Source organism: Onychomys torridus, chromosome 16 (genome assembly GCF_903995425.1).
Source record: "Onychomys torridus chromosome 16, mOncTor1.1, whole genome shotgun sequence".
Lineage (NCBI taxonomy): Eukaryota > Metazoa > Chordata > Mammalia > Rodentia > Cricetidae > Onychomys > Onychomys torridus.
Window position 1 is genome coordinate 30,193,355 of NC_050458.1, and position 16,935 is coordinate 30,210,289.

A 16,935-nucleotide genomic window follows, 5' to 3' on the forward strand; every position below is an offset into this window, starting at 1 on the left:
GCTCAGGGCCAAATTTGAGTTTTCAAATTTTCTCCATTTTGATATTTGCATATACATAAGGAAGTTTCTTGGGGATAGACTCAAGTCTAAACACGAAATTCATTTCTGTTTCATCAACACTTCACGAACACAGCCAGAAGGGAATTTCAAATATCCTGAATACCATACAGAAAATGAAGTCCCATGGTGTGGAATTTTCCATTAGTGGCATTGTGTTTGAGGCCCGAAGAGTTTCTGATTTTGAAGCATTTTGGATTTCAGATGTTTGGAATGGGATGCTCAACCTACATCAAGTTTGAGGTGCCTGTTGAAAGTTAATACGGGCACTTGGGCTATCAAGTCTAGAACTTGGAGGTATAATGTGGAAGTTGACATGCTACAGACAACTTGGAACACATTCCAGGATTGGCTGGAACATGGGGCACTGAGAAAGAAGGGCCAGTAACCAGAGGGCATCTGGGTGGACAAGGGCTGTGGCGACTTAAACACACCAGATTTCAGAGTGAGGGAGGGGCAGCTGGGTCAAGTGCTTCTTGGAAGCTGAACTGACTTGAAGGTTAATTCCAAAGCCCAGACATTCAGAACCTGGTAGGAGGCATGAGGCTCACCCTCAGAGAGCTTTCCTAAGAGCCTGGGATACAAGGAAGAGCTGCAACCTCCAGGGCCAGCTGCCCACAACTGAATTCTACTTATGCCATATACCAGCACAGTGCTCTTAAGCAGTTTTCCAGACCGCCCAGGACCTCAACATGTGCAAATAATGATTCTGTCTTCTCACACGGTTGCTGTCTGATTGAAAGTTAACCAGCAGCAAGTGCTTAGAAGAGGGAGCAATGTTGCACTCAGGTTAAGTACACGGGGTTATCTACTACTGTGTTTTTGTTGTTCTGATTTACGCCAAGTACCAAGCACACACTTCACATGTATTGTACACGCACTTAACAGATGAGGAAAAATACCTAGGACCAGAGAGTAAGGTTTCAGGTGGACCCAGCATTCATGACCAGGTCAGACACTGTGTGCTCTTAATTATTGCTGTGAAATCCCACTTTTTGATGCCAAGATGTCTGGTTGAGGTCCACTGTAAGGAAACTGGCTGACTAATACACTAATTATGCTCCACCTTGCCTTCCCACAGGTAGTCACTGCTTTTACATTAGTGCTGGTGTGTCTGACAGGGATGGGTATATAATGTGTCACAAGGCCATTTTGCTGTTGTGTAAACATCAAATTCACACAAACTCAGATGGTATGGGTAAGACTGCTCCTCTAGGAGCAGTCAAGAGGCATAGTAAACATGGATTGTGTAAGCCTGCTGCAGGCAGACCTCTCAGGACTCTTGGATGGCAGAATGCTTTTCTTATTAATAGCAGTATGCTCTAAAATAACAATAAAAAGTATAGTAAATACATAAACACATAGTGCAGTCTTCATCATCATTGTCTAGTATCATGGTCTATGCTGTTCTTTTACATAACTGGCTATGAGGTGGGTCTGCTTGCAACATCACCACCAACGCATGCCCAGTACAATGACGGCCTGTGACTGTAGTAAGTGTCCTGTTCTTACAGGACCACTGTTCCATATCTGATGTGTGCTTGCTCAGAACACTGCTATGCAATGTATATTACTATTTTGTATTTCACAAGATACAACAGTTGAGGAACAGGATACCAGGAGGCACTTTCCAGACTCAGTTGTATCAGAATCCCATGTAGTCGGTACATGCAGATTCCTGGCTCCAAGCCAAACGGAAGGAACCAGAATGGCTAGAGGGAAGACACAGGGAAGCCTCTTAGTGACGAGCTCCCCAGGTGGTTGGAGGTACACTCAAATGTGAGAAGAGGTAGAGGCTGTGTCTGTTTCCTGCACGATCCAACACAGCAGCCACATGTATGGTTCATTTGAATTGAAATGTAAATTCATTCAAATTAAACAGACATTAAAAATGCGATTTCTCCATCCACTAGATGCCTTTTAAGGACACATGGCTAGCAGATGCAACAGACAAACATGTCTATTGTCATAGGAAATGCCGGGAAATTCCTTCCAGCCTAAGCATTCTGGGACACTTAAGAAAGTAAAACTCAAGGACTTCACATGCTTCATGCCAAGGCACAAAACTTGGTCAACATTTGCTGCTATTTTTTTAAAAAATCTGTATGCAAGGCATAAGGGTATATACATTATTAGCCCACGAGGATATATTACCAGCCCTATTATATTGGCTTGAAATGACCTATGTGCATATTTCTTTCCCCCGGCATTCCCTGAATGTCTTGAAAGCAGGAAGCATACAACAATTACTTAGGTCAGTTATTCTAGATGCCTGGGGCTTAAATAAAGACCCAGAATTACTTAATTGGTCTAGACAACATAAGAGAAATATAAAGCTGCCCGCGCTTTGTTCTGGCTGAAAGCCTCCATACCTATGAAAAAGGCAACTACTGTGAAAAGCAGAAAATTACAAGTAATGGCAATGTAGACCAGGAACCCTCGCCTCTGCTGGTGGAAATGGGGCTGCTGGAGTTGCTATGAAAAGCAGTACGGTGGCTCCTTGAGACAATTAGCATGGAATTACCATACAGCCCAGGCAACTCCATTTCTGTGTAAACACCCAAAAGAATCAGAAGCAGAGACTTCAACAGATGTTTACACCTGCCAGTTCACGCAAAATTACTCATAATGGGTGCAAACAACCCACTGTCCATGAATGAATGAATCGTGGATAAAGAAAAGGTAACACACACACACACACACACACTGAAAGTTACTCTGCCTGAAAAGGCAATTCCAACCACACTGCAACACTGATGAGCCTTGAAAACACTGTTTTAAGTGAAACTGGTCACAAAAGAGCAAATCTTGTATAATTCTGTTGATTTAATTCTACCTTCAATGCCCAGATTTATGGAGAGAAAGCAGACTGAAGGTCGCCATACAGTGTGGGGAGAAGGAATGTGGACCTAGTATTTGGTGGGTCCGCAGTTAAAAGGTCGGAAGACTTTGCCTGTCTGCCTGCTTTTGACTGTTTTGCAGTTGGGCCACCAAACCCAGGTCCTCACACATGCCAGGAAAGTGCTTTCCCACTGAACCACACCCCAGCCTCTGAAGTTTGGTTTTGCAAACTACAAACATTTTGGAAATGGGGCGTGGTGATGGTTACACAACAGTGTGATTGTATTTACTACTATACAACTATGCACTTAAAAACAAGTGATAATTTTATTATCTATACTTTACCACAAATTAAATATTCTAATAAGAACTTTTAAAAAAAAGCATTCAACAGTGCCAACCAGAGGAAATATGTCAGTCACAGCTTTGAGATGGGAAAGAATTTTGGTTCCATATCTGTCCCGTCATACCTTAGGTAGGGACTGGGACGGGAAGAAGGCAAGCTAAAATGAGACATGGAGGTATTGTAATAAGCCTAGTCTGTCATTTTCTTGATTCCTTTGCCTCTTGGAGTCTTCCCCAGTGGCACTCAATTTAGCTGATCACTCAATTCCCCCTCTCCAGAAAGGCCTCACATGGTGGGGGGCTCTCACCTTATATGTCTGAGAGCCAGGTCAAGGGTATCTGTGTTTTCCCAAGGTTGTACAAATCCATAGGATTTTTATTCTGATTCCTGTGGCGACCTGTCTCATCTTCTGCCTGGCTTTTCGGAGCTGTGCAACATTTGCTGAGTGACAAAAAGCAAGTCCCTTTGAATAAGACATTGAATGGGGGAAAAACGTGTTCACCTATATGATTAATTCCAGTCTTTTCCTATGAATAGTGTGCCACCGTTTAGGCCAGATGATCTGTAGTACACATCAGCATTTAGTGAAATTCAAAAACATACCAGGTGCTGGACATGCCCTTCATAGGCTGTTCCCCATTGATTTCTCAGAGCAATCCTATGGATGAGGACAGGACAGACTTCTATTGTACTGTCCCCATCTGATAGAGGAGGAACCAGAGATGCAAAGGAATTACGTCACAGCCCTCAGAATAAAACTTATCTTTACATGACAGTCAGAGATCACAATTATTCTTATATCAAAAGTGACGGCGGTGGCACATGCCTTTAATGCCCCAGTACTTGGGAGGCAGAGACAGGCGGATCTCTGTGAGTTCGAGGTCAGCCTGGTCTACAGAGTGAGCTCCAGGACAGGCACCAAAACTACACCGAGAAACCCTGTCTCGAACACCAACAACAGCAAGAAAGTGACAATCTTTTCAATGCTACTGTTTCTTTTCCGTTGTTTCAGATCAATTTGTTTTTCATCATTTGAACTCATCGGAGGGTAGACTTTTGTCTGGATTGTAACTGTATCCCGTTTTAAACGCTGCTGCCTCCCTCAGACATTTCTATTAGAGGCAGCTTTTCATGTTTCTGAAAAACATGGTGATGGTCCATCTTGACTGTCAGCTTAATATGACTTTGAATCAGTTGGAGACCAACTTCTGGATGTGTCTGCGAGGGAGTTTCCAGACTGGGGTTAACTGGGGAGGAAAGGCCTCCCCTCACTATGTGCATCCCATGGGCTGAGGTCCTGGGCTGGACGAAGGGAGATAGTGCGCTGAGCACCAACATTCATCTCTGCATTCCTGATGCAATGTGTCCACAGCCTCACACCCCTGTTGCCATGCCTTCCTGCGGTGATGGACAGCCCTTGAACGGTGAGTGGAAATAAACCCTTCCTTCCTGAAGCTGCTTTAATTGGGGATCTTGTCACAGCAGTCGGAAAAGTAACTAATACACTCTCCTGAGGGAAGTGATGGCAATACACTCTGAGGATGAACAGCCCTACACAGTGAACTTGGGCCTTTGCTACGGGAAATGTGCTGCAGGAGCTGGGCAGAGGCCTCTTCTGGGAGGGATAATATGTCCTGGCGTACCCCAGCACAGGTGTCCAATGCTAACTATGAGCCAGGTAATCCTGCCAACATGATTTGATTTTAGCTGTCCTCACAAAGACCCCCTGGCATCAAGGGACATGTAAGATGCCCAAGGCAGAGGTGGCAAGGAAATGCACCTAGGCTACACAACCAGCCTATACTGTCAGTGGAGAATGGCCTCCTTGTCCAGGTCTTTACCCAGAACTCAATCACCTCACCTACTAGGCCAGGCAACAACATTGGTGACAGCCGTAAGAAGGAGACCTCTTACCAATGGGGAATCCCACAGGAACTTCCCAGCTAAGGCACAAGGTAACATCCACCATTGAGTTTCCTAGCTAGAAATAGGAAACAATCCATTCAATTGACCAAAGGTGTCACTCTCCAGACGTGTACCCTTTACCTGTAAAGATACCACTGACTGAGGGTAAGATGGTCACCCAGACTCAGGGCTTCATGAAACATTCTGGTTTATGTAATAAGCTGCATTGCCCCATTAAAGATATGCAAATCTCAACTACCAACACTCATGAATGTGACCATTCATTTGAAAACAGGATCTATAAGCTGGTCATGCTGGCATTCACCAGTAATCCTAACACCTGGGAAGTACAACCAGGATGATCAGGAGTTCAAGGCTAAACTTCAGCTCCATAACAAATTCAGGGGCTGCCTGGGCTAATGAGACCCTATCTCAAAAACAAACAAACAAACAAATACAGGAAAATAGGATCTTTGCAGGTACAATCAGGTATAGATTTAGGTAAGGTCACAGGAATGCAGACAGTCCCAAAGTCTAGTATGACTGGAGTTGTTACAGGAAAGGGGAAAAGAAAACACACATTGCAGAAACAGGAAGCATGACTGACAGCCCAGGAGCACCAAGGACAGACAGCAAATACAGAAGCTGTGGGTGAAGTGGGGAGGGCATCTACTGGCAGGCCTCAGAGAGTGTGGCCTGCTGACACCTGGCTCGAAACCCCTAGCCCCCTGAAACGTAGGACAAGACCACCAACCTACAGGCTACAACAGCCCCAGGGAGTTCACACCATGCTCTCCTATGAGTTCCAACAAGTGGGAAGTGTGTCTGCCATCTTGGTATCCCAACAGCTCGTACACTTCCAGCCACTTCATAGTGGGTCTCAGAAAGTGCTGTACTGAGTGAGCTGGTGAGAAAAATGAAGGACAAAGTACTCTCTTCATTTTTTAGTTTTTTATTCTTCGAAGTACTTCCTTTTTTGAGAAAATAATTCTTCTTTAAATTTCTTTTTTATTTATCGCTTTATTTCATGTGCATTTATGTGCTTTGCCATTTACCTGCAGCTATGTCTATGTGAGGGTGTTAGATGCCCCAGAACTGGAGTTATAGATGATTATGAGACACCATGTGGGTGCTGGGAACTGAAACCAGGTCCTCTGGAAGAGCAGCTGGTGCTCTTAACCACCGAGCCATCTCTCCAGCCCTGAATTACTTTCAAAAGGAAGCTAGGCGTTAGCTCAGTGTTACAGTGCTTGCCCAGTATGTGTAAGGCCCTGGATTCCAACCTTAGCCCTGGGAACAATCAAAACAGAAACAAGATCCCAAGAGGTAGAACCATGTCTATGCTACTAAGAGCCTTGAGAAAACAGGGCTAAGTATATTTTTTACACACACACACACACACACACACACACACACACACACACACACACCCCTAGACATAACATGGAAGCAGAAGGGGACTTTTGTTGTGGAAGGAAGAGGACCATTGTGAAGAGGGAAGAAGAGGAATAAGATATAAGAAGATCTGAAAATATATATGAAAATGTCATAAGGAAACCCACCATTATGCACATTAACAAAAAACATTAATTTTAAAAAGAAAAAGAAAAGGAAATGTAGCCATCTGTAGAGTGAATCCAGCTTTTAAAACAATGACTGACGGTGAGTGATGCTCACAGAGGCCTGGCCATCAGAGCTTCTCACTCCTTTCCAGGCTCTGCACAGGACCCAGCATGCTGCAGCTTTCTCCTTACTTTCTCAAAGGAAAGGAAGGAAGGGATGGAAGGAGGGAGGGAGGGAGGAAGGGAGAGAGGGGGTGAATGGGAGGGAGGGATGAAAGGAGGGAAGGAAGAAGGGAGGGAGGGAGGAAGGGAGAGAGGGAGGAAGGGAGAGAGGGGGTGAATGGGAAGGAGGGATGAAAGGAGGGAGTGAAGGATGGAGGGAGGGAGGGAGGGAAGGAGAGGAGGATGGGAGTAGGGAGGATGGATGAAAGGAAGAATGGATGGAGAGAGGGACGGATGGAAGGAGGGATGGAAGAGTGATGGATGGAAGGAAGGAGGGAAAGAGGGAGGGAGACGGTGGGAGACAGGGAAGGGCAGGATAATATTTGCCAGACTCTCAATTTGGGGAGAACCCTCCAGCTTGAACCTGCATAACTGAAGTACTGCCAGAGCTGGAAGGAAAGCAGCCGCCGCAGGAATTTTAGGCTAACATCCATTATAACAAAAGGTCTTTCACAATGGCACTTAACAACTGTTTTTCTTTCATGCATTTCTTTTTCTTTCACATCCAGACCCCTAAGGCATCCTGACCCTTTTGGCTACACTAGACATGCAGAGTTGAGAGGTTAGCCTTCTGTGTTTGGCTTCTGGGACACGTTTCCTGTCCATGTGCAGCCCACATTCCTGACCCCTGCCCTGTGGCCAAAAAGGGACATCAGCTGGATGCAGAGAAATTCAATTTGGGCTAACAGCCGGCAGCATGATAATGACAGGATCTGCCTTGACATTTGGAAAGCAGAGGCTTTTCCCAGGGCTTGGCTTAGGAGGGCTGCAGGCTCAAGGTAGGTCATTTGTACTTACGAAGGAAAAAACCTGAAAACAGGTTGGGGATTTAGCTCAGTGGTAGTGCGCTTGCCTAGCAAGCACAAGGCCCTGGGTTCGGTCCTCAGCTCTGGCAAAAAAAAAAAAAAAAAAAAAAAAAACAACAACAACAAAGAAACCCCCTGAAAACAATGCCAGCTGGTTCCCGAATCCAACTTAACAGCCATGGGCTGTTTCCCCGTCTTCCTGGTGTTATACATGGCTACATGGCGTCAAAAAGAAATGGTGCTTATGCATGTCGTCGTCCCCCCCACCGCCGCCGCCCCCTGCACTCCAGGCACCTGCACTGCTGTGGGTTATGATTTCCTCGTTCACTCACTCATTCACACTGCCTTGACTCACAGTGTAGGAAACTCCTAGTCTTTCCTTTCCCTCCACTGAATTCACAGCTCCGGTGTGGCCTGCTGCTGGGAGTGCCAGGCAGAGCTCATAACTGTGGCAGTGACAGGTGAGACAAGAAGAGCTGACCCCTTCTTAGTAGTTGTTGGCAGAGGTGGCGAACACGGCTTTATATGACTGAATGTAGGCTACGTGGAGCTGGATTGCCCACTAATGTGGGAACATTTCCCCATCAATCACTCAGTGGAGTGGTTAAGCTGGCTTCCAGACCCACCCCGTGGCCCCAGGGCATCCCACACTGAACCTAATCTAAAGGTCTTGTGGTGTTCCCCTCTTCAAGACGGAGTACCACAGGACAGGTGGTTTCGTCTGCATGGACCCTGCATTCCAGTGTCCAGCACCTAAGGAATAGACAATGGATTGTCCCTTCAGTGAAAGAACGAAGGAACTGAGGGACAGAAATGCAAGTCTTTGGATTACAGTCCAGAATATGGGCTTTGCGATCAGCTGGGCAGCTGGGTGTGACGTCACTCATGTTCTACCACTTGCCAGCTATGGTGCGTGCACGCGCGTGTGCGTGCGTGTGTGTGTGTGTGTGTGTGTGTGCAGGTACATACATATGTATGTGCATGTATATGGAGGCCAGAGGGTCATGTTGAGTGTCTTCCTTAATCCTTCTCCACCTAATTTTTGACACAAGTCCCTCACTGAACCCGGAACTCAATGATTTAGGTAGACTGGCCAGCAAACTAGGGATCTTTCTGTCTCTGCCTCCTGAGTACTAGGGTTACAGACAGGTACTACCACTCTTGGTCTTTTCCCCCCAAGGCTTCAGGGGCTTGCATTCAGGTCCTCATGGTTACACGGCACATACTTTACCAACTAAGTATCTCTCTACCCCTAAAGGACATGTTTTCCTGAAGTCTAAGATAAAACACACAGAGCCCTCTGTGTCTTAAGTGGCACACTCAGGGAATTTTACATGCAAAGAGGCCAGCACCCACGTCAGGAAAGAGATCAGCAGAACCTCGGATGCCCATCACATCTGCTCCCTTTCAGCTACTGTCTGACTCTCATCCTCAAGATGGAGGGAAGCACTTAGACTCCAAGGCAGGGAGTGGAATGTCAGCGATTACATGGTATTAACGGTAGCACGGCATCAGGCAGCGGGAGGCATGGTGGGAAGAGTCACAGCACGAACTGAAGCTTTAGAGCGAGCAGAGGCTGTGGGAATACGAACAGTGGCAGCAGCAGTAGCAGTAGATGCAGCAGCAGCAGCAGCAGCAGCACTAACAGCGGTAATAGAGAAGGAGAGGCAGGAGAAGGCAGGCATGGGTGGTGGAGGAGGCAATGGAGTAGTAAGTTGTAGTCAGGGTCAAAGCTGAGGCAGCATTCATGGTACGCCGGGTACTGGGGTGGGGGCTTTGCCTTGGCGCATCCCCTGCTCACAAGAACACTTAGCGGAGCTGTATGGAATGGGTTTTCACAGATGAAAATCCTGAGGCTCAGAAAGGTTAGCAGATTTTCAAGGTCACTTGACTAGTGTCCAGCAATTAGAACTCCAGCAGCCTGGCTACAAAGCTTAACTTCGAGGTAGCATTCACTCAGTGAATAGTAGCATGCCTAAAGAAGGTGGTAAACATATTCTCACTGCACCATGATTATATTTTAACCAAGTCTTTTTTTTCCGAAACTAAATGTAGCCAGAGGATTAAGTTTTGGTCAACAAGATATACACAGAAACACCAGGTATATGCAGAAGCACCACATACCCTGTGTAATGTGTGTATGTACATGAGTGTTCACATGTATGTGCATGTTCGTGTGTGTGTGTGTGTGTGTGTGTGTGTGAGAGAGAGAGAGAGAGAGAGAGAGAGAGAGAGAGAGAGAGAGATTTAATTCAGGAATCCTTCTTCAAGACTTATTCATTAAGAGTTTATCATTGGGGCTGGAGAAGTGGCTCAGAGGTTAAGAGCACTGCTTGCTCTTCCAAAGGTCCTGAGTTCAATTCCCAGCAACCACATGATGGCTCACAACCATCCGTAATGAGATCTGGTGCCCTCTTCTGGCCTGCAGAGATACGTGCAGACAGAACACTGTATATATAATAAATTTTAAAAAACTTAAAAAAAAAAAAAAAAAGAGTTTCTCATTGAACCGAACTCATCAAGTGGTTAGTCTTGTAATCAGCTTACTCCAAGAATCCTGTCTCCATTTACCAAGGCCAGCATTACCAGCAGGGTACCACACTGACCTACCATTCACCTGAGTTCTTGGATCTAATCCTGAGGCTTGCACAGCAAGTGCTTTAACTGTGGAGTCAACTCCCAGCTCCTACTTCCTATATTTTTAAAGTCAAGGGTCTCTTAGGATTTATGTCGTTCATAGCAAAACCTAATTCCAATAATGCCACGAGTTCTGACAATTACAGTACAGTCCATACGCCCTAAAAAGATACCTCCAAGACCAATGCCACTTTGCATGGTACTCTTGGCTTCAAGAACAAAACCTAATAATAAAACATCACAGGATTTGAAAAAATCTTGTAATAGATGAACTATGAAAGCAGACATGGATAGATATCCTTGTTTCCCTGGAGACAGTTTCTTGTCACCTCATGTCTGGGTCCCATCAAAAGCCTCAGTTCGGTTCCCCCCTCACTTCTCCCACGCACCCATTCAGTATTGTGTGTGTGTGTGTGTGTGTGTGTGTGTGTGTGTGTGTGTGTGTGAAGCATGGTCACGGATGCATCTGCAGATGCCACAGCTTTATGCCCAGACATCTTCCTCAATGACTTCTGCACATTATACTTGCAACATGTTCTCTTAATGAATCTGGCTCATAGTTGCCTACACTGGCTGGCTGGAAAGCTTCACAACTTCACCTGTCCCCACCTCCCCACCTCCCACCTCTAAGTGCTGAGTCACAAACTCACAGTCCTTTGGCCCTGCCCAGCTTTTGCATGGGTACTGGAGATTTGTACAACAAGCATTTTACCAACTGAACCATCTCCCTAGCTCCCTGTTCAGGATACTTTCGTTTATCCAACCATCCTTAAAATTTGTTTTCAGCCTGAAAATGAAATAATCTCTGCATTCTGTGTACCTACTATATCCAGACACTTGATGGCATAACTTTTCTAACTTGTGCCAAAAAAATCTGAAACATAAATATTTCATCACACACACACCCCTTCCTAGATAAGAGAGCAGAAGTAAGAGATAAGTCAATGGCTCCACTGTGATCACACAGATCAGAACAACGGGGGCCAGGAATCAGCCACGCCCTTCAGCACTATCGTGCAGTCATCACACTACACTGATTTCCAGGCAACACCAGCCACAGCAGATCAACTCATGCCAGTCAACCCTCATGATTCTGCAGATTTCACGGAGCCTCTTCCTGAGCGGTCAGATTTCTAATTGACTCCTGAAGTTAAACTTCTCAGCCTCTCCTTTAGCTGCCCCAATTCTAGGACTCAGTATTCCCAGCTGCCAAATGAGGTAAACAAACCTACTTTCATGAAGGGATGATGCAGAAGATCTGGGGGATAGGGCCAGAGAAAATGACTTCAAGTTCAGCTAGGAGAATTATTGACCAATGTAGTCATTCCTACGCAGCAGTTCAGATGGGTGGACAGGATGCAGTCATTGCCAATGAACTTCAGCTGACTAAAGCAGCATCCATAGTAATTCCTGACCACTTCCTGATACATCCCTCCTTCTCACCCTGCCCCACCCTGTGCACTTCCTTAAAATTCAACAGGTAACGAATGTGATAGAAAACTGTGAAAGGGCTGTGGATGCAGTTCAGTTGGCAGAGTGCTTGTACAGCATGTACAACACCCGGGTTCCATCCCCCGCACCCATGAACCAGGCATGGTGGTGCACACCTGTAATCTCTGCACCAAGGGGGGAAGAAGGAAGATCAGAAGTTCAAGGTCATCCTCAGCTACGTGGAACAGTCAAAACCAGCCTGGGGCTACATGAGATCCTGTCTCCACACGAAAAGACAGTCAAGTTGGCTCAGTAGAGCAGAATATGTGCTACTGAGTCTGAGAACCCAAGTTGGATTCCCAAGAACCTATGTGATGGAAGAGAGAAAACCAAGCCCCAAAACTTGTCCTCTGACTTCTGCATGTATGCCATAAAACACACATGCACAAATAAATAAGCATAAAACATAAAGAGAGAGAGAGAGAGAGAGAGAGAGAGAAATTTCGGAGGTCCATCAAGCTACAAATACTGAAAGAGCCGTGGGCATATTTCCAGTATGCTGTTTCTAACCCACCCTGCTCTTGCTTTTTCAGCCAGTGCTGCTGCTGAACCCCCAAAGCATCAACATGTTTCCCGGACATGGTTGGGCCAGGGACCACTCACCGATTCCATAGTGAATCTCTTGAGGAAAAACTGGAGAGCCGGGAGGCTGAAGATCTCATGTCTCAGCCGTCACATCCGAAAACGACCTGAATTGTGTGGGGAGAAAAGGGAACACAGTCAGCCAGGGGGGCTGGGCAAGAAAACCTGCACCCAACCAACAGAGGCTGGACCCTCATTAGGAGTACTCTGGCTCCCCAGGGTGGCCAGTCAGTGTGTGAAGGTGAACAGCTAGCACATGTCACTCCCCACAGTGGGGCTGACACCTCCACCACAGCAGCTCGGTACAAGACTATTCAGGAACTTTCTTGCCTTCTATTTCTGGCTCAGCCTTGGAGAGCAATTTACAAGTCATTAACTTCTCTAGGCCCAGGCTCCTTAAACATGAACTAACGGTGTGTGGCAGGTATGATGGACAGCCAGCCAGCCAGCTAGACAGACAGACACATGTAGCTATGTGCTTACTGGAAAGCAGAGAAACCTGTCCCAGGAAGAAAGCAGATGGAGATGAACCTACGTATTTCAGGATAGCACCTGTGAACCTGGGAAAGGATTTTAATTAATGCATGCATACCAAAGCTTAATTAATTGCTGAGTTCAATGAATGCAAGAAGTCTGGAATGAAAGACATTGCATAAGGAAGAAGCTTCAATATCTGTAAGAGAGAGGAAAAAGAGGTGTGTTTGTAAACTACCACAGGGCCTGCTAGGGATTTCTAGCTCAGAGTAATACCTCCATCCAAGACCAGAAACTCTAGACCCCACCATCACCCTAACCCTATATCCAATCCATCCTCAAGGCATGTCTACCTTACTTCTTAAAAACCTGTCTCCGTCTCATCTGATGCCCTGGACCAAGTTCCCAGGATTCTCATCAGGACCACTGAAACTGACCTAACCTCAGTACTAAATCATGTCTCCCATGATGAAATCAGGAGAAGTATAGCATGACATCCACATATCTATCACCCAGCCCAGTCAGCATCAAGCACTGTCGACAGCATCAAACTTACATCCACTCTTCAATTTCCTAGTAGTCAAACACGGCATTTGTCTTTTATATTCCATATCCAAACAGGATTCACATCTATTTTTTAAAGATTTCAATTACATATATATGAGTGTGTCTATGTGATAGGTGCACATGAATGCATGTGCTTGCAGAGTCCAATCCAAAAGAAGACAATGGATCCCCTGGAGGAGGAGAGAGAGGTTGTGGTGAGCTGCCAGATGTGGATGCTGGGAACTAAACTTAGGTCCTCTGCTAGAGCCATAAGTGCTCTTAACTGCTGAGCCATCTCCCCAACCCCAAGACTCAGTCTCATAATCAAGTTGATGTGCAGGATAAAATTTATAAAAGTCTGATGGTGTCATCTCTCACCTCTCCACCCTCAGCTAACCACCTTTCAATGGCTTCTTGGTATTATAGAACAAAAGCTATTTAAATGTGGGCAGTCCCTATGGGGGGGGTAGGGAAAAATCGAGCAATAGTAAGTTTCTGAACATCTAACTACCGAGAGTGAATTCAAAATCAAGTGCATGATGAAGCTGTGGTGCTTTGGGGTACCCTTGGCCTTGTTTCATTGCACGACTTTTCTTCACCCTGAGCTCTGATCATACGGCATACATACTTTGCACTGTGCAAGCCCTCATACTGATGAAGGCTGCTTAAAACACCTCAGCTCACATTTGAGGCCACTGTATGCTATGAATTACAGTGCTCTTATGGAAATGCAGTGGTTTAATTATAGAAAACAAGGACTTTCACTACTTTCCTACAGTCATGTCTCAGGATTGAGACATTAAGTCAGTCTGTCTTTGGACTGTCTTTTATCAGAATGTTTGATTTTGGAAAAAACGTGCTCAAATTGCTGACTTGAGTTTCATAGAACAGGTTACATGAACTTTTGACTTAGGATCAGGACAGAATATCCAACAATTTCTGAAACAGCCTTAAGTATACTTCTTCTATTTTATACTATGTATCTGTGAGAAGCATCATTCTTCAAGCTGATGATTATAAAACTGAAATATGGATCAGCTCTGAAAAACACTGAAGATGCTCTATGTCTTTCAGTCTCAAGTATTCAGCCAAGACTTAATTTTTGTAAAAATAAACAAGTACACCCATCTCATTAGTGTACATAATTGACTTCCTCTTTAATAAAAGGTCATTTTAAAATAAATGTATGGCTTCATTTGTATACATGCTTTATAAGCTTTGATACCAGAGATTGCTTTAAAATCACTCAAATGAAAGAGGGTCAGGGATGGACAAAGTTTAAGAAGCCCCGCTCCATGAAAAGAATGTAAATCACTAATGCAATGCTTGCCTGCCTTGTAGGCCTCAGTTTGCCACCAAGTCTTACAATCTGAATTCAGGGGACCGACATAGAAAGAGAAAAACCAGCTGTCACAGGTTGTCCTCTGGCTTACACATGTATGTAAAAATGGCACGTTAAGTGCACACATACAAAAATAAATGAAGACATGTATGCATTTTTAAAACTAACTCAACATGGGGATATGAATTTATGAACACCAATGAGCATGGATACAAGATAGGGGGGAAATGAAACCCTGCACACAGATAGCACAGCTAGAATGACAACCAAAACAGCTATTCTTGCAGCATTTCCACCTACCTGGTGACAACTTGACCCCCATAAAAGCCCTCAAGACAAAAGTCCTCTTTATAGAAGAGAAAATCAAGACCAAGAAACAAAACAAAACAAACAAACAACAACAACAAAAAAATGTGCTTGAGACAGCGCATGGAAGAACCAGATTCTGGATCCAGGCTCAAAAGCTTGGAACAAGAATGTAGTTTGGTTGTTAGAGTGCTTGCCTAACATGCACAAAACACTGGGTTTGTTCTTTAGCGCCACATAAATCATGCACACCTATAATCCCAGCACTTTGAGGATAGAGGCAGAGGCAGGAGGATCAGAAAGTTCAAGGTCATCCTAGGCTGCATAAGGTAGTTGAGGCTAGCCTGAGATACATGAGACTCTATTTCAAAAAAATGGTAATAATAAAATAAATAAACTGCAGCCACACTTCTTGTGCATAAAAAAAAAAGTCTTCCACATGTTGCTACATGAGTCCTGGTCCACTCACCTACCTCAGCCTTAACCTTTGATGGGTTCTCAGAATCCCATGTTCCATCAGTTAGCCTCACAGGCTCTCAGGTCCTTCTCTGTGAAAAGAGACCATAATTGTAGCCTAGCCCACATCAATACACACTATGAATCTTCAGAGAGCTGTGTGTGAAAGAGCTGTGTGAGGTGTGACACTCTGCTGCCTCCATGATGATGTCCTAAGATGAGGTCAGCATCCGTACAAGGCCAAGATGTCTTCCACTGTGCTCTAAGCTAAGTACACACATTAAGACCACTTTATCTTCTGAGACTGATTTTGTTTCAGAGGATATTTCTTTCCAGAGTGATCAGGAAAACTACTAAGGCATAAAACAAAGACCATTTATTATCATAATACTTGAAGATAAAAATGTTTTAATTTTAAGGCTGTTCCCCCCCCCCCGGGACTAGCTTTTATAAAGGTGAGATAAATAATACATTTCAATTGAAATGATTTTCTTAGAGGCTGAGAACCACAAGTAAGTTTAAAAAGTCATATTATTTAACAAATTGGTAGGTTGTTTTTTTTGTTTGTTTGTTTGGTTTTGGTTTTTGGTTTTTAGAGACAGGGTTTCTCTGTTTAGCTTTGTGCCTTTTCTGGAACTCACTTTGTAGACCAGGCTGGCCTTGAACTCGCAGAGATCTGCCTGCCTCTGCCTCCCAAGTGCTGGGATTAAAGGTGTGTGCCACCACCGTCCGGTAGATTGGTAGGTTTTTAAAAAGATCTTTTAATGTGTATGTGTGTATGCACCTGCATGAATTTATGTGCACTACATGCATGCTGGTACACACAGAGGTCATACGAGGGCATCAGATCCCTTAGAACTAGAGTTACAAGCAGTTGCAAGCTGCTTGATGTAGGTGATGGGAACTGAACTTGGGTCCTCTGGAAGAGCACTAAGCATTCTTAACCACTGAGCCATCTCTCCAGGCCCCAAATTGAGATGTTAGTATTTTTGATTGACATATATTCATTGTACACACACACACACACACACACACACATTTGAACCTAGGCTGTAGGCAATGTCGCAGAGGGTGATAGAACCTTTAGAAGATGGGGCCTAGTTGGAAAAAAGTGGGTTGCTGCAGACATGATTTTGAAGCTCATACTAAATCCTGGGACTTCCTTTCTTCCTCTGTTTCCTGTCCATCATGAGGTGCAGAAACTTCTCTGCCACAATGCTCTGCTTGAGTACAGAGGATCAAGCGACCAGGAGCTGAGCCCTCTGAAACTGTGAACCAAAATAAAGGATCCTCCAATCCTTAAGTTGTTTATACCAAGTAGTTTGTCATAGACACAACCTAAGTAATTAATGGTTATAGTAT

At 44.8% G+C, this 16,935-nt stretch overlaps 1 protein-coding gene across 9 annotated transcripts in view; it reads right to left on the reverse strand.

Annotated features, from left to right (window-relative positions):
• Asap1 (ArfGAP with SH3 domain, ankyrin repeat and PH domain 1) overlaps positions 1–16,935 on the reverse strand; it is a 309,763-nt gene that overhangs the window by 261,516 nt on the left and 31,312 nt on the right. For all 9 annotated transcript variants that reach the window (XR_004946738.1, XM_036207548.1, XM_036207547.1 and 6 more), the window contains exon 2: positions 12,471–12,556. Coding sequence is in view for 8 of the 9 variants with exons in the window: in XM_036207548.1 (XP_036063441.1) it covers positions 12,471–12,529 (59 nt within the window). In the remaining variant the exon portion in view is untranslated. The remainder of the gene's footprint in view (positions 1–12,470; positions 12,557–16,935) is intronic.